The sequence below is a fragment of the Coregonus lavaretus genome, assembly GCF_964263955.1.
Source record: "Coregonus lavaretus genome assembly, chromosome: 36".
Lineage (NCBI taxonomy): Eukaryota > Metazoa > Chordata > Actinopteri > Salmoniformes > Salmonidae > Coregonus > Coregonus lavaretus.
Window position 1 is genome coordinate 27,902,223 of NC_140023.1, and position 23,742 is coordinate 27,925,964.

Consider the following 23,742-nt stretch of genomic DNA (forward strand, 5'->3'; position numbering starts at 1 on the left):
TTGAGTAAGGCACTTAACTGTAATTGCTCCTGTAAGTAGCTCTGGATAAGAGCGTCTGCTAAATGACTAAAATCTAAATGATATCTGTGTTTGTTTCCAGGCAGGGGACAAGCACTATCACCCCAGCTGTGCACGATGCAGCAGGTGCAACCAGATGTTCACAGAAGGAGAAGAGATGTTCCTACAAGGTGAGTAGCTGGATGGGCTGAAGTTATGTCTGGAGCATTTTAAGGGTTATTACGGTATAGCTGGGTTGGTTTAGCCTGGTCCCAGATCTGCTGTATTGCCAACTATTAGGTTTGTCCATAAATGTTGGCAAGATAGCACAAACAGATCTGGGAGCAGGTTAGGTTTGGTTGTCTTTGTTCTCTTATACCATCTGTCTCTGTTCTCTTCCACAGGATCAACAGTGTGGCACCCTGGCTGTAAGAACACAACCAGAACAGAGGAGAGACAGAGGGAACGGGTAGGACAGTAGCTACCTCTTGTACCTTGACCTTGTTTGCACTGTGCAAGTGTCTCTTCTGTGTCAGCCAGTCCCAATTTGCCCCCCTGTACCCCTTCCCCTTGGCCCTAAACCTTGTGTTTGCAGATTTGTAAGGTGTAAGTAATATGGTGGAAACTCCACCACTACACTGCTTATACCTACCCAGACACCACAGATCTGCACACATCAAAGGGTTAGGACCAAAGGGAAGAGGTAGGGAGCAAAATTAAGACTGGCTGTGTCTGTTTGCGCTGTGACTGGTTTTTAGGAGGTAAAAAAACATTCAGTGATCACACAGACACCTACAGTATGCCTCTCCCCCTTTAATCCTATGTCTACCGGTGTATGTAGTGTTTCCCTCGCTCTGTGGTGGTTGTGTGCGTGTGAGCTGCAGGTTTTGGGTCAATTCCATTTCAATTCAGTCAATTCAGAAAGTAAACAGACATTTTCTCATTGGAAAGGGTTGATAAAAAAACGTTAATTTTCTAAATGGAAAGCATTGAGAAAAAATGGAATTGGAATTAAAATGACAGTTTACTTCCAGAATTGACAGAATTGAAATGGAATTGACCCCAACCTTGGTGAACTGTGATCTGGCCAGCTGAATGGGCTCCATCTAAGTCAGGTTGGAGAGCCCCTGTGTGTGTGACTTCCTGTGAACCCCCCCTCTCCCTTCCCTTCCTCCACAGCTGTTGCCTCCGTCACTATTACTCCTCCACAAAACAGAAAGGCAGGTACTGTATTCGCTATTGACTATGCGATGGCATCATCCTGTGTTACTTTCTCCATGATGTTGCATAGGTCATAGGACATGATGCGCTGTGTGCTGCCCCCTGCTGGAGCTAGCCTGCAGTGCTATTATTTCTGTGTCTCTCATTCAGACCCATATCTGACCCATTCACCAACAGCACTTAGACTTAGGCCCATGGATACACAAATTTGCACATTATATCTCATACACCCGTATCGCCCTCATGTGGAAACATGGGCTAAAGACAAGGACATTTTTGAGGAGTAGACATAAACAAATTATACATTGACTCTTGGGGATGCCCAATGGCTCTTGGGGGCGCCCGATTTGTTATGGGGGGGCACAGCCCCACTTGTAATTCGAACCATGGTGATTAATATCAAACAATAAATTCATGGTTGTTTTCACCCAAACAACTCTCTTTAAAAAGACCCCATTATTGTAACCATGTGGTTGTGAAAACATGATTAATGTCAATGGCTGCATTCAATCAATACATGAATTCAGGACTGTTGTTTCCATCTGAAGTCTGCATTTCTCATTAGAAGGCATGTGGTATTTACAGTATTAAGGGCATTACTAAGTCACAATGCAAATGCTCTCATTCATTTTGCAAGAGGCAAATTATTGACATCATTGTGCGATTATGTGTTTGTATTTTATTTAAAGATTTAATCTACTTGTCATATGAGATGTGACAATGTGGGGCAGTTAGAGTGTTGGGACAGTACCTGAAAGGTTGCTGGTTCGAATTCCCGAGCCGACAAGGTAAAACATCTGTCGATGTACACTTAAGCAAGGGACTTAACCCTCATTTTCTACAGGGGTGCCATACTACTATAGTTGACCCTGTAAAACAAAACATTTCACTGCACCTATCCAGTGTAAAGTACCAGTCAAAAGTTTGGACACACCTACTCATTCAAGTGTTTTTCTTTATTTTAACTATTTTCTACATTGTAGAATAATAATGAAGACATCAAAACTATGAATTAACACATATGGAATCATGTAGTACTAAAATATTTGAGATTTGAGATTCTTCAAATAGCCACCCTTTGCCTTGATGACAGCTGTTCACACTCTTGGCATTCTCTCAACGAGCTTCATGAGGAAGGCTTTTCCAACAGTCTTGAAGGAGTTCCCACATATGCTGAGCACTTGTTGGCTGCTTTTCCTTTACTCTGCCGTCCAACTCATCCCAAACCGTCTCAATTGGGTGGAGGTCGGGTTATTGTGGAGGCTAGGTCATCTGAAGCAGCGCTCCATCACTCTCCTTCTTGGTCAAATAGCCCTTACACAGCCTGGAGGTGTGTTTTGGGTCATTGTCCTGTTGAAAAACAAATGATAGTCCCACTAAGTGCAAACCAGATGGGATGGCGTATCGCTGCAGAATGCTGTGGTAGCCATGCTGGTTAAGTGTGCCTTGAATTCTAAATAAATCACTGACAGTATCACCAGCAAAGCACCCTCACACCTCCTCCTCCATGCTTCACGGTGGGAACCACACATGCAGAGATTATCCGTTCACCTACTCTGCGTCTCACAAAGACACTCCGGTTTGAACCAAAAATCTCACATTTGGACTCATCAGACGAAAGGACAGATTTCCACCGGTCTAATGTCCATTGCTTGTGTTTCTTGGCCCAAGCAAGTCTCTTCTTCTTATTGGTGTCCTTTAGTAGTGGTTTCTTTGCAGCAATTTTACCATGAAGGCCTGATTCACGCAGTCTCCTCTGAACAGTTGATGTTGAGATGTGTCTGTGACTTGAACTCTGTGAAGCATTTATTTGGGCTGCAATCGGAGGTGCAGTTAACTCTGATGAACTTATCCTCTGCAGCAGAGGTAACTCTGGGTCTTCCTTTCCTGTGGCGGTCCTCATGAGAGCCAGTTTCATCATAGCGCTTGATGGTTTTTGCGATTGCACTTGAAGAAACTTTCAAAGTTCTTGAAATGTTCCGTATTGACCGACCTTCATGTCTTAAAGTAATGATGGACCATAATTTCTCTTTGCTTACTTGAGCTGTTCTTGCCATAATATGGACTTGGTCTTTTACCAAATAGGGCTATCTTCTGTATAACACCCCTACCTTGTCACAACACAACTGATTGTCTCAAATTCATTAAGAAGGAAATAAATTCCACAAATTAACTTTTAACAAGGCATACCTGTTAATTGAAATGCATTCCAGGTGACTACCTCATGAAGCTGGTTGAGAGAATGCCAAGAGTGTGAACAGCTGTCATCAAGGCAAAGGGTGGCGACTTTGAAGAATTTAAATATAACATATATTTTGATTTGTTTAACACTTTTTTGGTTACTACATGATTCCATATGTGTTATTTCATAGTTTTGATGTCTTCACTATTATTCTACAATGTATAAAATAGTAAAAACTAAAGAATAACCCTGGAATGAGTAGGTGTGTCCAAACTTTTGACTGGTACTGTATGTGACAATAAAACATCTTCTGGTGGAATTTCAAAAACAAAGTTAGGTGTTGAACTAGGTGTCTTTTCCCCTCCTGTTGATTACGCAGTGATTGAGTTGTCATACATTATATATACAAAAGTATGTGGACACCCCTTCATATTACTGGATTCAACTATTTCAGCCACACCCGTTGTTGACAGGTGTACAAAATCAAGCACACAGCCCTGCAATCTCCATAGACAAACATTGGCAGTAGAATGGCCTTACTGACAAGCTCAGTGACTTTCACCGTCATATGCTGCCACCTTTCCAACAATTCAGTTCATAAAATGTCTGCCCTGCTAGAGCTGCCTCGGTCAACTGTAAGTGCTGTTATTGTTAAGTGGAAACGTCTAAGAGCAACAATGGCTCAGCCGCGAAGTGGTAGGCCACACAAGCTCACAGAATGGGACCGCCGAGTGCTGAAGCGTGTAGCGCGTAACAATCGTCTGTCCTCCGTTGCAACACTCACTACCGAGTTCCTCTGGAAGCAACGTCAGCACAATAACTGTTTGTCGGGAGCTTCATGAAATGGGTTTCCATGGCCGACCAGCCACACACAAGAGTAAGATCACAATGCCAAGCGTCGGCTGGAGTGGTGTAAAGCTCGCCACCATTGGACTTTGGAGCAGTGGAAATGCGTTCTCTGGAGTGATGAATCACGCTTCACCATCTGGCAGTCCGACGGATGAATCTGGGTTTGGCGGATGCCAGGAGAACGCTACTTGCCCGAATGCGTAGTGCCAACTGTAAGGTTTGGTGGAGGAGGAATGGTCTGGGCTGTTTTTCATGGTTCGGGCTAGGCCCCTTAGTTCCAGTGAAGGGAAATCTTAACTCTACAGCATACAATGACATTCTAGACGGTTCTGTGCTTCCAACTTTGTGGCAACAGTTTGGGGAAGGCCCTTTCCTGTTTCAGCATGACAATGCCCCCGTGCACAAAGCGAGATCCATACAGAAATGGTTTGTCGAGATCGGTGTGGAAGACCTTGACTGGCCTGCACAGAGCCCTGACATCAACCCCATCTCACACCTTTGGGATGAATTGGAACACCGACTGTGAGCCAGGCCTAATCACCCAACATCAGTGACCGACCTCACTATTGCTCTTATGGCTGAATGGAAGCAAGTCCCCGCCTCAATGTTCCAACATCTAGTGGAAAGCCTTCTCAGAAGAATGGAGGCTGTTATAGCAGCAAAGGGGGGACCAACTCCATATTAATTCCCATGATTTTAGAATGAGATGTTGGACGAGCAGGTGTCCACATACTTTTGGTCATGCAGTGTATTTCACTCATCATTTGCAATGGTGGCAAACATAATGTGGTAGCAACTTTAAACTAACACCTAGCAACCTCGTCAAGAGGTTCGGATCTCTTGGTGTAACAGTTAATAGGTGTCACTGGACCCGTGTTTTTGAGTCCTGGTCGGGGCTGCCCCCCGGATTTGCTGCAATACGGATTGAAAGAGGATGAGATGACATGAGCCAACTGAAAGAGAACTAAAAACTAGTCCAGGGATGCCCTTGAACGTGTTCCGAGAGATGTTGTCTTGACTTGTCCCTATTCTGTTCAATAGTGTAACCAACAGTTCTCCTCTTGCAGCCTTCGAGGTCGTCGTCCGAGAGTATCTGTTCCAGACCTGGTTCAAGCATACCTGGCTCACCGGGTCATACCATATATGTGAGTTCTATCTACCGTACATCTAGTCTGACGACTCACAGTAAATTCTTCCACTACTCTGCTCCATACTTTCGTCTGAGACTGCCATCATTGAATTAGTTTGTGGTGAGGAGGGGCACGAGGGGTGTTGTACAAAACAAAGTTATCAGCGATTGGATGGTCTCTAACCAATCAGCGTATCAAAGCCAATGACGGATTTTCAAACCGGACGCTGTACCCACGTGTGTTCTGGCTCTAGCCCAACCCATCGGTTTCTGGACCAATCAGACGGCCCCGAATGTGCTTGGCATTTGGTGAAGGGTCAGGGATGTACTCAAATCCATACTCATTGCGGAGAATAAACTAACGTCTATAGGCGTGGAGTAGCGTTTGGCCGGAGAAGGGAATCTGGGTAGCCAGACAACCGTACATCTATCATCACACACGTACTGGACTGGATGTACTGCTCTTATATTTGGAATTTAGGCCACTTCTCCCCTAGGAAAGCTTAAAATAAATTGTGATTCCCTCTGCAAAATTTGTCTTAGTCTTAGACCTTTTTCTTACCGGTACATAGATTTTCTGTTCCACCTTACTTTGTTCATGTTGCTGGACCCTTACTGCCAGTCACTTCATGTAAAGCACAAGGGGCCCTAGGCTTACCAGACTCCCTAATAGTTCCTCTATAGACAGTTACAAATTGATTGTAACTTTCCCAAAATTCCCAGGTATTCCAGAAATCCTGGTTGGAAGATTCAATCTGGAGGGAATAAGCAGGAAATGTGTGAATCCTCCAAACGTTATTTCTGGAAAACCTGGAATTTACAGGAATTGTGCAACCCTACTGACCACTAATACTTGCTAGTGTTAACCTGTCGCAGTAGATGTGTGCTTTTAGTTGTGTATAACCTCTCTCGCTCTGTCTCTATGTATGTGTCGATCTGTCTGTCTATCTGTCTGTGTCCCTAGGCAAAAGTAGACAATGAGATCCTTGATTACAGGGACCTAGCCGCCATTCCCAAAGTCAAAGCAATTTATGACATAGAGCACCCTGATCTGATTACCTATGAGCCTTTGTACACCACGTCCCTGGATGAGAGGGAGGAGAGGAGGGAGAGTGTGGGAGAGGTAATTAGCATGCAACCATGCATGAACGTGTGTGTGTGCTTGCATGTGTGTGTGTGTGACGCATCATGTCAAAATGAATGAGCCCGCATTCTGAAGTTGCGATCTGTGCTGGGTGAGTATTTGTTTGCGAGGAAATGTCTGTGATGCATAAATCATATAATCATCTTCCTTCCATCTCTCCACCTGGGAAAGTATGTCTGTTGTTGCAGGGTGGAAGGCTGACACTTTTAGTGCACATTCCATTTTTAGTCCAGTGTAAATCCATTCACATTCAGTTTGCTGAGTCATCTTCTGTGTCCACAGCTCCATACTGCGAGAAGGGAGCGTTCCCCCATGCCAGACGACAAGGTAAGCCACGCAATTATTATCATTGGTGGTACATGGTTTTGGTGTGTCAGTTCTTACAGTATGGTAATGTTGGATGTTGGTATTAATTGATTTTTTCTTATTCAGTCCTCAAGAAACATGTCACCTACACCATCCGCTGAGGTGAGTGCCTGTGTCAAGACAGTCAGTGGTTTGATTTATATTCATATTTACTTGGGAGTGGGACAGTGGCTACGATGTAATTCCACCTGCTTCAAAAACAAACTTTGAAAGTAAAAAAGAAAACATTGTATCTCAGTACCGCATTACACCGTAATACTCTTGTTTAGCGTTCAGGAGGAATATAATATAATGAAATAGAATAGAATAGCTCTTGGATTGACAGTGATTGGCAGGTGAGGTCACTGTGTTGTCCACTGTAGGGCTGCTATGACATGAGGGAACGCATCCTCCAGAGGTCCACCAGTCAGGGCTCCATGGGATCACCCGTCTTCAATCGCAACAGCTATACCCCGATGTCACGCTCACCGCAGCATTTTCACAGACCAGGTGAGTGTGTGTGTGTTTGTCTGTGTATTTGTGTGTATGTATGTGTGCGTGGTGCGAGCATGTGTGATTTGTATTGTTACTCTTTACAGGTTGCACAGGAGAAAGAATTGAAAATAGTCTGAGAAATACAGTAGGCACTGCCTCTCTCCACTCTTCCCTTACTATTTTGACAAGTAATACCACTTGTTCACAACTCACAGGAGTAACATTCATGCCTGTCACTCTTTCTTAACCACACCTGAATCTTAACTCCCCACTGCAGCTGTCCTCTTTTATCTTTACTCTTCACATCTTCACTGACCACCCTGGTAACACTAATAACTTTAATTAATAAGCCTTATAAATACTAGTTTATAGTTTATTAATGCTATTCATATAATCAGTTTTTTTTCATTTTGAAGGTATATCTCGTAATACTCTTTTTCCTTATTCCTTATCCCCATTTCCCTCAAATAGTTCTTCCTCCTTGTCTCAAGTTTGTTGTTTTCTAGTTTTTACATGATTCCGATTTTCTCCCCCTCCCCCTTATTTTCCTTCACCCTCTCTCACCTCCACTCCTCATCACTCCCTTCCTAACTGTGGTGGTGTGTCCACTCGGTCTGTCTCCTCTCTCACCTTTCTTCCACCTCTTCCCTCCCTTCCTCCCTCCCTGCCTCCCTCCCTGTCTTTATCTCTGACGGTGTGTCTACCGACTGTCTCACTTCCTCCTCGGCTCCACACTTCCCTCCTCCTTTTCCACCTCCCCTCCACATCTCTCTCACATCTCCCCCTCCACATCTCCCACCCCTCCCTACCTGTGGTGGTGTCTCCCCACCGGCTCTGTCCCACCTCCCCTCCCCTCTCCCCCCCTCCCCTCCCCTGCAGAGACTCTGACAGGCATGCAGAAGCTCTGCTCTGACCTGTGCAGTAACAGCCATAGTGACTCCCGTCCCACCTCCCCATTCAGACACCACTTCCTACCCCATAGCCAAGGTAAGACAGGGCCCTAGTCCCCCATTGTCCCCACTCCCAAGGCAAGCTGTGTCACCTCCTTCAAGTCTTCCTGCCTCAGACTCTATGGCTAAACTACTCCCTACCATCATCTTCAGCCCCTATATAGTGCCTAGTGAAAGTCTGCACACCCCTTGCACAGTTTTCACATTTTGCTGCCTTAAAATGTTATCTAAAAGGGATTACGTTCAAAGTGAAAGAAACATTATAGAACATTTTCTAAATGAATTTAAAATATAAAACAAAGATGTCTTGATTGCATTTGTCTTCACACCCCAGCGTTAAAACTTGGTGGAAGCACCTTTGGCAGCAATTACAGATGTGAATAATTTTGAATTAGATTCTACCAACTCTGCACAACTCTTATGGCAACATACTGTATATCCATTGCTTTTGTCAAGATTGTAATGCCAAAGACACGCCAGAATGGATTTCCAAGAGGTGTTGAGTTTTCCTGAGTTTTCCTTTTCCTGACTTAAATCTGCTTGAAATTCAGAGACTAAGTTTTTATATTGCTGTCCATCAATGATTTCCAACCAAATTTACTGAGCCTGAGCCAATTTTGACAAAAACAATGGATATATTTTGCCATAAGAGTTAAAAATGATTCACTGCTGACAAAGGTGCTTCCACCAAGTATTAACTCCGGGGTGTGACGACATATGCAATCAAGACATCTTTGTGTTTTATTTTTTATTATTTAATAAACATTTATATATATTTTTATTTTACTTGGGGTATGTAGACTTTCACTAGGTGTATACTGTTGCCATGCACATTTGATGTGAAGTGAATGTCAGAAGCTAGCCTGGTCCCAAATCTGTTTATGCCTTTCTTGCCAACTGACTGGCAAACAGATCTGGGATCAGGCTAGAGACGTCTCATCTGCTGTCATGATATAGACATGCAGCCTAGCTCACTTAGACCAGGGGTTCCCAAACGTTTTCACTCTGGCTCCCCATCCAGCATTGGGAACCCCCCCCCCCCCCCCTCCCCCCATGTCTAATTTGAATTCATTCATGTGATATTTGAGTGACTCAAACATTTCAACAAGATCTATGGGCTAAAAAACCTAGCTAAAGAAACGTGCCCCCCCCTGCCGATCCCTCGCATCTCCCCTAGGGGGCGGCGCACCCCACAGTTTGGGAACCACTGACTTAGACCAACCATCATGCCCCTTAACATATGTTCTCTTTGACCTCTGACCTTTACTGGACCTCTGGACATTTCGACACATGTTTGTATTTGGTAGTGGTGATGGCCATGTACGCACTTTGAAATGTTTTTTTTTCTCCACTCAAGTCACATTACTGGCATTCTGCCTGTTCAATGATAAATCCTGGACATTCAAATTAGTATGAGATGTTACATTTGGTATGGTTACATAAGACAGATGGTTACTTAAGGCAAAAATAAAAGTAGGGTGGATGGGTGGGCGTATATCGCAAACGTCTAGCAACCCGAAGGTTGCGAATTCAAATCTCATCATGGACAACTTTAGCATTTTAGCTAATTAGCAACTTTTCAACTACTTACTACTTTTTAGCTACTTTGCAACTAAGCATGTTAGCTAACCCTTCACCTAACCCTTTTAATTAACCCTTCCCCTAACCTTAACCCTATTAGCTAACCCTAACCCTTTAACCTAACTCTTAAACTTAACCCTAACATTAACCCCTAACCCTAACCCCTAGCCTAGCTAATGTTAGCCAGCAAGCTAACGTTAGCAACCTAGCTAGAATTCGTAACATATCATACATTTAGCAAATTCCTAACATATTTTACGTTTAGTAAATTCGTAACATATAATACGTATTGTAATTCATAACATATCATACAAAAGGGGCGATGGACATCCACATTCCATACGAAACGTAACATATCATATTAAAAAAGTGTTCCGGATTTACTTACAGAATAATACGAAATGCTTTGAGACAAGGTTGGCCTGCATGCTTTGGATAGGTCTAGTATTACGTCATGGCTACAGTATGTTACTAACCTCCGGCAATGAGATTAGTAGGATTAGGGACGGGTTAGGGTTTGAGGAGTAACATTTTTCAGCATACATCTAGCTTGAATTAATTTAGCTATCTGCTCAGACACCAATTGTTTGGGATAAAACATGTTTTTTTTTAAAATGATAAACTGGATATTAGATATGATATCAGTCTTTTGGCCTTTTGTGTTTTGATGTTGTTTGGTTGCATGCTAAGGTGTGTCCTCATCCTCATCTATTGTGTTATGATAGGGACAAACAGAGTGAATCTGTAGCTGTACCAAACTCAGAGTTGCATATGGTTCATATTGTATGCTCTGGTATGCTTATTGTCTGCTGTATGCTTTAACTACAACAACTACATGATTTTCCCATCCATTGATTTGATAACACAGGATCCTTCAATAATTCTCAAAACTCGATCACTCTTTCAGAGTAAAGTAACATCCCCTTGCGTCCATTTTTATGCTTGACCCTAATCTCACATGCCAGACTTTACAGCTATATCCAATACTCAGGGACACTCTTGTCTGGCTCTGCGAGATTAGCTTTCTCCAAATTTATGATTTCCGTATGGTTGCCCTGCTTACATTTTGTTCTTGGTTCTTCTCATCGGAGGTACTGATCCACCCAGCGGGCGGAGCTCCCCTATACCCCAACGGCCAGAGAGCCGCCCGGTCACTCCGCCTCTCTCTCTGACCCCTAAACATTTCCACCTCCCAGGTAGGAGATACACGGAGCGCACCCTGTCACTGTCACTGCTACCTGAGACTTTCTATCTCTCGCTCTCTTTTATCACTCTCACTCAACTTCTCTCTACCACTTTTTCCATTTCAATAATGCTTTTGGCTCATGTGTCACTGGAAAAGTGTTTGCTACGTATACATGAAATACAAAACACTGGGCACAAACTGGTTGAATCAACGTTGTTTCAACGTAATTCGTCGACGTATTGTGACGCCGATTCTACGTGTAAAATACATTCAAAAATGTCAACATAAACAAACCTTGTATAAAATATGTTGAATTTGTACCTTTAAACCAACGTCAGATCTTCAACGTTATATCCACTATCAGAAAAACAAACAATAAGCTGGGCAGCACCTCCTACTGGAGAATTGATCTATCTACACATACCTTTGGTCTCCCATCCAAAGTTTTAACCAAGCCCAGCTATGGTATTTGTCACTGACTATTATCAATGTGCTATCGTGAGAGTGATTGTTGATAGATCCCCATTTTAAAATGAAATAGATCGACCGCTGCACCACTCGGGAGGCCCTAAGGTACTGCATCGCAGTACTTGAGGCGTCACTACAGCCCCAGGTTTGATCTCAGGCTTTGTCACAGCCAGCCATGACCGGGAGACCCGTGAGGTGGCGCACAATTGGCCCAGCGTCATCCGGGTTAGGGGAGGGTTTGGCCGGCCGGGATTTCCTTGTCCCATCAAGCTCTAGCAACTCCTTGTGTGCGGGCCGGGTGCCTGCAAGCTGACTTTGGTCGCCAGCTGGACGGTGTTTCCTCTGACACATTGATGCGGCTGGCTTCCGGGTTAAGCGAGCAGTGTGTCAAGAAGCAGTGCGGCTTGGCAGGGTCGTGTTTCGGAGGACGCATGGATCTCGACCTTCGCCTCTCCCGAGTCCATAGGGACAAGACTGCAACTATTGGATATCACGAAAAAGGGGTAAAAGTACAAAAACATATATAATAATTTAAAAAATCATAAAAACAAATAAAATAGATTCACTGTTGCTATCAAAGTCATTCCAAAAGGTAGGTTTAACAGAGCAAAATGACATTTAACCATACTTTATCACTCATTTTTCATCAATGATGATATTTAGGCCTATATATAATTTGCAAAGTCATCAACAGCTATTGTTTCAATTCAACCCAGAATTCAACAAAAAATTAGACAATACAATAGGCCTAGGGTTTTAAGCTCTGGCTGATTTCAAATGGAATGATATTTATTGATTGAAATCTGTTTGGTTGCCAACGCAACCAAATATCAACATTTGAAGGAGATGTAGCCTCTTCTGATTGGATAGTTCCATCTGTGCCACTGTATTAGTCTGGCTTTAATTTCAGTGTGTCTACAAAATAATCATTGATATGTTGGATTCAACTCCATCTCAACTAAAAATCTAAGTTAAAGAATAGGACTAAATAAAATCTAATTATTTAAAGTGCATTTAAAGTTGGATTTGTTTTGATTTAGTCCTATTCTTTAACTTTGATGTTTGATTGAGATGGAGACGTGAATCCAACGTACCAATGATTAATTTGTAGACAAACTGGAATTAAAGCCAGACTTATGGCCTGAACTCACCAAAGGCGAGCATGTGATTTATTTTTAAATGCACTGCTTTGAATTATAATGACCCAACCGAAGCCGGGCGGGCAGGTTGTCCGCTTTGACGCCTCGCTCATTTAGAACGTGTCTCGTTTTTTTGTGGTTTATTGTTGCCGCTGTAGTCACACACATTTTTTTGTGGTTGTCATTATTCACTTTTTTTTAAAGCTCATTTGAATTGGAAGAGGTAGCTAAAGATTGAGGCTTTACCATACATGCTAAATTAGGCCAATTCATCCACTTATGGAAACACAACATCGCTATCAGCAAAGATGATTGGAGATATGGACTATCCTGCTAGCATACAGTCACTGTTCTGCCTGTCCGGTCCTTTCCACCCGCCTCGCTCTGTTTGCTCCACCCACCCGTTTCTGGTGAGTTAAGTTTTTCACTTAAGTCAGTGGCACAGATGGAACTATTGAAGCAAAATATAAATATCCTTCAAATGTAGATATTTGGTTGCGTTGACAACCCAAAACAATTCAATATCACTTTTGTAATACAGTTAATAGCCTAAAGTTAAAGGAGCAACATGCAGAAATTTCCTGGTTGCTAAAATTCTAATAGTTCGCCTAATTTCAGTTTATGTGACAAAACAAGCACTATAAAGTATGTAGAGAATCATTGTCCCATTTAAACCGCTGTGAAATATATTTTCAATAACCGAAAATATTGTATTTTCAGCTGGTTGAAGCTGATGTACAAAACCGAAAGTAAAAGATGCAAAAACAAAATTTAAGAACAGGAAGCATAGAAATAGCGCACATAGAACAGATCTACAACTTCTTAGACTTGCTTTCAATGAGTGACAGATCTATAACTATGTGAATTTGGTCGGGTTGCCCAAAAAGTTACATATTGCAGCTTTAACAACTAATGTAAAATTCTACTTTAAAATGGTTAACACATCCATGGCCACATTTCGAGGTGATGGTAACTATACATTTCTTATTATGTAATCACATAAAGTGTTCTAATTCAAGATATCTTGCGTAGGTCATCGCACAATGCTGTAATAATCTGGCAGAATCTCAAACAACATTGATCAATTGCGCCATTTCCTTTTGTAATGTAATCTCAACTGCAATCTTTTGGTTCAGCCATTAGATGAAGTACAGTGATAACACATTAATCTGTTGTATAGATAAAGAAAATATCTGACATTGTATTCCCGTTTGAACTTTGCTGTGCTTTTAAATGATTGAAAGCGTGGAGATAGCCATTTGGGTGACAATTACACCAAAAATCAGACATTGTTTTTCCATTGGAATCATTGAAAGCATAGTGATAACACATTGGAAATTCAACTAACTTTTGTCTGTCTTTTTGGGTGATTATATCTTGTAATCCCATTGATCAACATCTCAACCAAATATTCCCCGATTATCCACGTTGAAAAGACGTGGTGTGCCCAGTGGATTTTGACTATGTCTTTCTCCCGTTGCCCTTTCAGATCAGGGGATCAACATTTACAGGAAACCACCCATCTACAAACAACACGGTACATTCAATCTCTGTGACCTGGTTTCACCAACATTAACAGCATGAATAATTATACTGATTGCAAATAGAGGCAGAGCCTTCCAAGAGCATGACTTCTCTTAGCAGGGACATGATATGAGGAGTTGGTTTACTGTAAAACAAGCGTGATTATAGAAAGAAAATAGTGTCACGAACCTCATTGGCTAATAAAGAAGATCGATAAGCTTCGCAATACAAAGCAGCACCTTTTAGTAATGGTATAGAGTTGGTAGACTAGATGTCAATGAGTAATATCTGGGTCCTTTCAATTATGTTTTTCTTTCAGTTTGGACTGAAATTGTGTAATCACCACATTGACCTCCAATTGTACACCATTTACTGTAACCACATCCAATGTCAATGTGTCAATACTGTTTGAAGTCTCTCTCGCTGACCAAATACTTTCTGAACACTTTCTGAGAATCTAGAAACCTAAGCAAAAGATCAAGGCATGTGAGCCTACAGTACCCCATAATCTACAAAGAAGGTTTGGGATGGCAACTTAATTCCCTTAAATATTATTTATTGCTGACACGTTTCTGAGCGTGGTCCTTCTCCACAGTGGTTCTGTAGCCCTTTCCTGCTGTCAAATGATCTAGTGGCCTCATGGGTGTAAAGTTAGTAATATTTTTCATAATTAATAAACATTCAAAAAATTACGTTGAAAATCTGGTGTTTCTATGTCAAACTGTTTTGTTATATTTCAGTCTTCTGTGATGTATATAAAGTGTAATATTGTGATGCAAAGTCAAAATGTATTGCATTTCACCTCTATATCTGACATGGTACAGGTGTCTTCTTTTTTTGAGCCCATAATGTGTGTGTGGTGTATACTTTTGTTTCAAAGTAGATTTGTTTAAGACTTCCAAGAAACACTCTGTGTGACCCTGATTTAGGCCACTGCAGTAAAATATTTTAAAGAAGATGCATGCTCCGAAACACGTCAGCAATAAATACTATTGAAGGCAAATAAGTTGCCATCTTGAACAGTCTTTTAAGATTACATTTTTACATTCCTAGGACATTCCCCTTCAGCGGTTCAGACAGTATTATAAATCTTGGTTAGAGCGCCAGCACACTACAACTATTTACATAATCTATGAACAATTTTGAATAATAGGTGTAAGTGTAAGGTTGGGGGATTATCTTTACCATGTACACAGCAAATTTGAGATCAGAATTTTTACATCCACCGTGTTAAACGTAACACTTTCTTAGTGTGTATACTGAATGTGACCCACTGAAAAAGTGTTAAACTGTTGCAAATTCCAACTTAAATTAACATTTATTAGAGATGATGCTTTTACAATTTATTTTTGTTAGGGAATCACATGTAGTGTGTTTCAGAATCTTTGTATTTTTTTGGGTGTGGGGTGTAAAGCCTTATTTACATATTTCCCAGCATGCCTTTCAGGTGAACGTGAGAGATACCCACCCATGTTTGTTAGTGACAGAGACATGGTTGTTGCATTCATTACATTCCAGCCTTGAAGCTTTCAGGAAGTGACTGCTTAAGTGATAGTGTTTCAATTGAAATAAACCGTTTATCGCCATATTATGCAGTGGGGGGAAAAAGTATTTAGTCAGCCACCAATTGTGCAAGTTCTCCCACTTAAAAAGATGAGAGAGGCCTGTAATTTTCATCATAGGTACTCGTCAACTATGACAGACAAATTGAGAAAAAAAAATCCAGAAAATCACATTGTAGGATTTTTTATGAATTTATTTGCAAATTATGGTGGAAAATAAGTATTTGGTCACCTACAAACAAGCAAGATTTCTGGCTCTCACAGACCTGTAACTTCTTCTTTAAGAGGCTCCTCTGTCCTCCACTCGTTACCTGTATTAATGGCACCTGTTTGAACTTGTTATCAGTATAAAAGACACCTGTCCACAACCTCAAACAGTCACACTCCAAACTCCACTATGGCCAAGACCAAAGAGCTGTCAAAGGACACCAGAAACTAAATTGTAGACCTGCACCAGGCTGGGAAGACTGAATCTGCAATAGGTAAGCAGCTTGGTTTGAAGAAATCAACTGTGGGAGCAATTATTAGGAAATGGAAGACATACAAGACCACTGATAATCTCCCTCGATCTGGGGCTCCACACAAGATCTCACCCCGTGGGGTCAAAATGATCACAAGAACGGTGAGCAAAAATCCCAGAACCACACAGGGGGACCTAGTGAATGACCTGCAGAGAGCTGGGACCAAAGTAACAAAGCCTACCATCAGTAACACACTACGCCGCCAGGGACTCAAATCCTGCAGTGCCAGACGTGTCCCCCTGCTTAAGCCAGTACATGTCCAGGCCCGTCTGAAGTTTGCTAGAGTGCATTTGGATGATCCAGAAGAGGATTGGGAGAATGTCATATGGTCAGATGAAACCAAAATAGAACTTTTTGGTAAAAACTCAACTCGTCGTGTTTGGAGGACAAAGAATGCTGAGTTGCATCCAAAGAACACCATACCTACTGTGAAGCATGGGGTGGAAACATCATGCTTTGGGGCTGTTTTTCTGCAAAGGGACCAGGACGACTGATCCGTGTAAAGGAAATAATTAATGGGGCCATGTATCGTGAGATTTTGAGTGAAAACCTCCTTCCATCAGCAAGGGCATTGAAGATGAAACGTGGCTGGGTCTTTCAGCATGACAATGATCCCAAACACACCGCCCGGGCAACGAAGGAGTGGCTTCGTAAGAAGCATTTCAAGGTCCTAGAGTGGCCTAGCCAGTCTACAGATCTCAACCCCATAGAAAATCTTTGGAGGGAGTTGAAAGTCTGTGTTGCCCAGCGACAGCCCCAAAACATCACTGCTCTAGAGGAGATCTGCATGGAGGAATGGGCCAAAATACCAGCAACAGTTTGTGAAAACCTTGTGAAGACTTACAGAAAACGTTTGACCTGTGTCATTGCCAACAAAGGGTATATAACAAAGTATTGAGAAACTTTTGTTATTGACCAAATACTTATTTTCCACCATAATTTGCAAATAAATTTATTAAAAATCCTACAATGTGATTTTCTGGATTTTTTTTTCTCATTTTTTTTGTCATAGTTTACATGTACCTATGATGAAAATTACAGGCCTCTCTCATCTTTTTAAGTGGGAGAACTTGCACAATTGGTGATGGCCTAGTTGTCCTTGACATTTTGGTCTGAAAATGATGGCTCATGGGCCACATCAGACCTGCAAGTCACAATATGCTGGTTTGTGAAATTATTAGTAATTCCTATCAGATTCCAGCCATTCAAAACAACTGTTATTGAGAAGGACTAAAGCAAGACTACCTAAATCATTTAAAGGTGAACAACCATCTCAGTAACGGGTGCAATAAGTCCAACTCCTTACAGATTGGATTAGTTTAGAAAAGGTTATTTATATTTGTATAGCATAAGATCAATGAATCAATCAATGTGCATGCAGAAACATAGATATTAAAACAAACGATTCTAAAAATCAAACTGCAACAAATCATGCTGGGAAATATGATAATGAGGCCCCTCCCACGTCTTTTCTACTCTGAGAGAGTTAACGGAAATGAACTCAACACAGTAAAGTACGCGGTGTTGATTCCACTGTGTTTCAAATAACACTTCATCTATTCACTGCAGGTGGTGTCAGTTTCAATCCCACTGGTGTTAACCCCACTCGAATCAACACTCAGATATAACACTCACAACACCTTTTTACCTCAAATTTGCTGTGTAGAGATTATCACACAACATTTCAGACAGATGATGTTGAAATGTTCCGCTGTGCTTAAGGGGATTAAGGGGACTCACTCAGACACTGATAGTCCAGTTCCTCTGGTTACCAACTTAGATTCACCCGCACCAAAAAGAAAGTCTGCTGATGACATCATCAGATCCGCTACGTTTCCTGCCGCCCATGTCCCCCGTCTGGATGACACATCACCAAGCGAGAACGACCACTGGCCCCCCTGCTCTCCCTCCCTGGCCCTGGCTGCCTTAGGTACAGTAGGCTCCCTATGAGCATGCTTGCACTGCCCCACCTCCCTCCCCTTAGAGGCTCACTACCCCTAACCAAACCCTGAACGTGTCCCTGTCCAGAAACAATCACTAGTCCCTACCCTCTAGACATTTGTGGAGATCTGAGAGAATTTGATAGGTTTGAGCAATATATCAATAGCTCCACCTTGAACTCCGATAGGCTAGGTGGAATTTCTGCCATATTGCTTTTCCAAACCTCTCAGATTTCCACAAGTGTCTAGGATGTAGGAGTTTGGGTTCTTTATGGATAGGGCATAATCTCACTCTTATGCACTTGTATCTTAAACCCACCACTGAGCTTTATTGCATCCCTGCTCTCACTACAATTTGACTCTCTGGAACACAGACTTTTACAATTATTTTGCTGAATTTTGTGCAATGCTGATGAATAATGGATCCTTGAAAGACTATTGTTGTTGGCGTCATGTCACGTTTTGCTTGATACAGCTTCAGTTGCACCTTCCTTTACAGCTACCTATACAATCAATCAATTGATTGGTTGATGTACTGTACCTAGACCATTAACAAATGACTTGGACAGAGCTAACTGAGACTGGCTTCAAACTGACCTGTCTTCCTACACTGTGTTGTCCTGTGTATCAAACTCATAGTAAAAAGCTCATCTTGTGAAGACTGTTGTATTGTCCGTGTTAACATTCTGTGTAGCTGAGTAGTTGCATTGTCTTTGTGTTGTCTGTGTATATGTCTAGTCAACTCTGTCTCACATTTGTGTTCTCCCACACCCCTGTTGCTGGAAAGTCCTACAGTACTTTTGTAAATCCTTTTTAAAATCCTGTAGAGTACTTTTGTGAATGTGATGTCCACAGATGGAAGCATTCTATTATGCCTTCTGTTATAGTTTTGGACAGTCTTGTTTTACTGTATTTAACACTAGTTCTCGGTCAAGATGCCTGTAATTCACACACAGTTATAAGGGTGTGTGCGTGCGTGCCTGCCTGTGTGTGTGTGTCTGTGGGTGCGTCTGTGTTTGTGTGTGTGTGTGCGCATGTGTGTGTTGGCTTATTCGTGGGTTGTGTATGCCACTCAAAGGTTCAGAAGGAGGAAGGAGACGGTCTAGGGAAGAGGAGGAAGAGGAGGCTCTGAAGAGAAAGCAGATCCAGGAGGAGCATATCAACAAGGTTAGAGAAGCCACATTCATACACTTACTCCCACAATCACAATCACACCCACAAACACACACAGGTAGGCAGCTCTGCTCTACTATTGTATGTTCATAAAAAGGTATTCCTGCAGGTACAGTATACCGCTTTATAGTATATAGTATATAGCATGTACAAGCCTTTATACTGTATTATAATAAGGTTTATACTATGTTTTGTTTCTGTATCTATCAACTTTTTAACTGACTCAAAATAGCTGGTATTTAGTCAGTATCATTATAAGATAAAATATATTATAAGATATTATTATACATGCTCATGACAAGTCTTACAATGCATTATACCTGCAGGCTTTAAGTTACGTTTTACCATATGTTCTGTGTGTCCCCAGATCCAGTCTGGTTTGGGGAAGCTGATAATGAAGGAGGAGAATGAGAAGGAGCAGATCAGGGAAAGTCACGCACGCAGCCAATCAGCTCAGCGCTATGAACCCCATCAGACCAACTGTGATGGAGGTATGTTCTGACCAACCTCACCGTATAGTAACTAGCACATTGTTTTAGAAGAACCACATCAAATGAACTGTAAATAAGGGTCATATTCATTAGGTACCAAACTGAAGAAAGCGATCTGAAACGGATTGAAACACAGAGTTACTATCTGTACTTGTCCAATATAACAAACACAATTTTTTTTCTTTTTTTCTGCAAAACATTTAGAAATCTTTTTGTATGATGTGCAACAATTAACAATATCCTGGTCAGGTCCAACCTCAAACGCAACCCTATCAAATAAACAGCACATAACACATTTGAGATCAGAATTTTAACACCAAAAGTGTTAAAAGTCACACTTTCTTAGTGCGTACAGTGCCTTCAGAAAGTATTCACACTCCTTAACTTTTTCCAAATTTTGTTGTGTTACAGCCTGAATTTAAATTGAGATTTTGTGTCACTGGCCTACACACAATACCCCATAATGTCAAAGTGGAATTATGTTTTTTTACTTTTTACAAATTATTTAAAAATGAAAAGCTGAAATGTCTTGAGTCAATAAGTATTCAACCCCTTTGTTATGGCAAGCCCAAATAAGTTCAGGAGTAAAATGGAGTAAAAATGTGCTTAACAAGTCACACAATAAGTTGCTTGGACTCTGTGTGCAATAATAGTGTTTAACATGATTTTTGAACGACTACCTAATCTCTATACCCCACACATACAGATAATTGTAAGGTACATCAGTCGAGCAGTGAATTTCAAACACAGATTAAACCACAAAGACCTATTGGTAGATGGGTAAAAAATTAAAATGCAGACATTGAATATCCCTTTGAGCATGGTGAAGTTATTAATTACACTTTGGATGGTGTATCAATACACCCAGTCACTACAAAAATACAGGCTTACTTCCTAACTCAGTTGCCGGAGAGGAAGGAAACCGTTCAGGGATTTCACCATGAGGCCAATGGCGACTTTAAAACAGTTACAGATTAATGGCTGTGATAGGAGAAAACTGAGGATGGATCAACAGCATTGTACAGTAGTTACTCCACAATACTAAGATAAATGACAGAGTGAAAAGAAGGAAGCTTGTCTAGAAAAAAATTATTCCAAAACATGCATCCTGTTTGCAATAAGGCGTAATAAAGTAAAATTGCAAAATAAATGAACTTTATGTTCTGAATACTAAGCGTTGCAAATCCAACACATCACTGAGTACCATTCTTCATATTTTCAAACATAGTGGTGGCTGCCTTATGTTATGGGTATGCTTGTTATCATTAAGGACTGGGGAGTTTTTCAGTGTAAAAAAGAAACAGAATAGAGCTAAGCACAGGCAAAATCCTAGAGGAAAACCTGGTTCAGTCTGCTGTATATTTGACCTTGTGTTTTAGGTTATTGTCCTGCTGAAAGGTGAATTTGTCTCCCAAGCAGACTAAAACATCACCCATAATGTTTTTTCCTGATAAAAATGCTCAGAATTTTATAAAATGTACTTTTTCTCTCATAACAAACTACCAGGAAGTCTGAAAAGACAGACCTTACCTTGGCGGGCGGTTTCTTGAAAATACATATGTCAAGCAAAATGGACCCAGTGAGCAGTGTTGCAGTGAGATTATCTCAAGCAAATTTGCTGATACACAAAGCAACTCAAACAACATTGAAATTGCATGCAACATCCAATCCTGTTATATATCACATCTTGGTTTCAGAAATGATTTGTATATCCAACTGTTTGGTTCTTGGAAAAGCATCAATATAGACAAAATGTTTGCTGTATAATTTAGCTAGCTAGCCCAAATGGAATTGTCATCACTGTTTTTCAAGCTAGCTTGCTAGTTCATCTTGTACAATTTCAGTTGAAACTTTACACGGTGAGGTCTGGGTATATACTGTATGTATATACAGTGCATTCGGAGAGTATTCAGACCCATTGACTTTTTCCACATTTTGTTACGTTACAGCCTTAATCTAAAATGTATTAAATTAATTTTCTACACACAATACCCCATAATGACAAAGCGGCACACACCTGTCTATATAAGGTCCCACAGTTGACAGTGCATGTCAGAGCAAAAACCAAGCCATGAGGTCGAAGGAATTGTCCATAGAGCTCCGAGACAGGATTGTGTCGAGGCACAGGTCTGGGGAAGGGTATCAAACAATTTCTGCAGCATTGAAGGTCCCCAAGAACACAGTGGTCACCAAGGATCTTCCTAGAGGAGAACCTTCCAGAAGGACAACCATCTCTGCAGCACTCCACCAATCAGGCCTTTATGGTAGAGTGGCCAGATGGAAGCCACTCCTCAGTAAAAGGCACATGACAGCCCTCTTGGAGTTTCCAAAAGGTACCTAAAGGACATTCAGACCATGAGAAACAAGATTCTCTGGTCTGATGAAACCAAGTTTGAACTTTGGCCTGAATGCCAAGTATCATGTCTGGAGGAAACCTGGCACCATCCATACGGTGAAGTATGGTGGTGGCAGCATCATGCTGTGGGGATGTTTTTCAGTGGCAGGGACTGGAAGACTAGTTTGGATCAAGGGAAATATGAACGGAGCAAAGTACAGAGATCCTTGATGAAAACCTGCTCCAGAGCGCCCAGGACCTCAGACTGGGGTGAAGGTTCTCCTTCCAACAGGACAACGACCCTAAGCACACAGCCAAGACAACATAGGAGTGCGTTCGGGACAAGTCTCTGAATGTCCTTGAGTGGCCCAGCCAGAACGAACTTCTCTGGAGAGACCTGAAAATAGCTGTGCATTGACGCTCCCCATCCAACCTGACAGAGATTGAGAGGATCTGCAGAGAAGAATGGGAGAAACTCCCCAAATACAGGTGTGCCAAGCTTGTAGCGTCGTCATACAGTGGGGAGAACAAGTATTTGATACACTGCCGATTTTGCAGGTTTTCCTACTTACAAAAATCCAGAAAATCACGTTGTATGATTTTTAAGTAATTAATTTGCATTTTATTGCATGACATAAGTATTTGATCACCTACCAACCAGTAAGAATTCCGGCTCTCACAGACCTGTTAGTTTTTCTTTAAGAAGCCCTCCTGTTCTCCACTCATTACCTGTATTAACTGCACCTGTTTGAACTCGTTACCTGTATAAAAGACACCTGTCCACACACTCAATCAAACAGACTCCAACCTCTCCACAATGGCCAAGACCAGAGAGCTGTGTAAGGACATCAGGGATAAAATTGTAGACCTGCACAAGGCTGGGATGGGCTACAAGACAATAGGCAAGCAGCTTGGTGAGAAGGCAACAACTGTTGGCGCAATTATTAGAAAATGGAAGAAGTTCAAGATGACAGTCAATCAACCTCGGTCATGCAAGATCTCACCTCGTGGGGCATCAATGATCATGAGGAAGGTGAGGGATCAGCCCAGAACTACACGGCAGGAGCTGGTCAATGACCTGAAGAGAGCTGAGACCACAGTCTCAAAGAAAACGCAAGGTCCCCCTGCTCAAGCCAGTGCATGTCCAGGCCCGTCTGAAGTTTGCCAATGACCATCTGGATGATCCAGAGGAGGAATGGGAGAAGGTCATGTGGTCTGATGAGACAAAAATATAGCTTTTTGGTCTAAACTCCACTCGCCGTGTTTGGAGGAAGTAGAAGGATGAGTACAACCCCAAGAACACCATCCCAACCGTGAAGCATGGAGGTGGAAACATCATTCTTTGGGGATGCTTTTCTGCAAAGGGGACAGGACGACTGCACCGTATTGAGGGGAGGATGGATGGGGCCATGTATCGCGAGATCTTGGCCAACAACCTCCTTCCCTCAGTAAGAGCATTGAAGATGGGTCGTGGCTGGGTCTTCCAACATGACAACGACCCGAAACACAC

General features: G+C 41.9%; 1 protein-coding gene across 1 annotated transcript in view; it reads left to right on the plus strand.

The window, feature by feature from the left end:
* Nucleotides 1-23,742, plus strand: part of ablim1a (actin binding LIM protein 1a) — a gene marked incomplete at both ends in the record, with an annotated part of 86,475 nt that overhangs the window by 49,944 nt on the left and 12,789 nt on the right. The window contains 14 exons of the mRNA XM_084153068.1: nucleotides 101-188; nucleotides 402-466; nucleotides 1,177-1,221; nucleotides 5,317-5,394; nucleotides 6,343-6,501; nucleotides 6,805-6,849; nucleotides 6,955-6,990; nucleotides 7,251-7,377; nucleotides 8,242-8,349; nucleotides 10,985-11,089; nucleotides 14,176-14,223; nucleotides 18,074-18,223; nucleotides 19,312-19,400; nucleotides 19,774-19,897. Of these exons, the coding sequence (XP_084009194.1) occupies nucleotides 101-188; nucleotides 402-466; nucleotides 1,177-1,221; nucleotides 5,317-5,394; nucleotides 6,343-6,501; nucleotides 6,805-6,849; nucleotides 6,955-6,990; nucleotides 7,251-7,377; nucleotides 8,242-8,349; nucleotides 10,985-11,089; nucleotides 14,176-14,223; nucleotides 18,074-18,223; nucleotides 19,312-19,400; nucleotides 19,774-19,897 (1,267 nt within the window). The remainder of the gene's footprint in view (nucleotides 1-100; nucleotides 189-401; nucleotides 467-1,176; nucleotides 1,222-5,316; nucleotides 5,395-6,342; nucleotides 6,502-6,804; nucleotides 6,850-6,954; nucleotides 6,991-7,250; nucleotides 7,378-8,241; nucleotides 8,350-10,984; nucleotides 11,090-14,175; nucleotides 14,224-18,073; nucleotides 18,224-19,311; nucleotides 19,401-19,773; nucleotides 19,898-23,742) is intronic.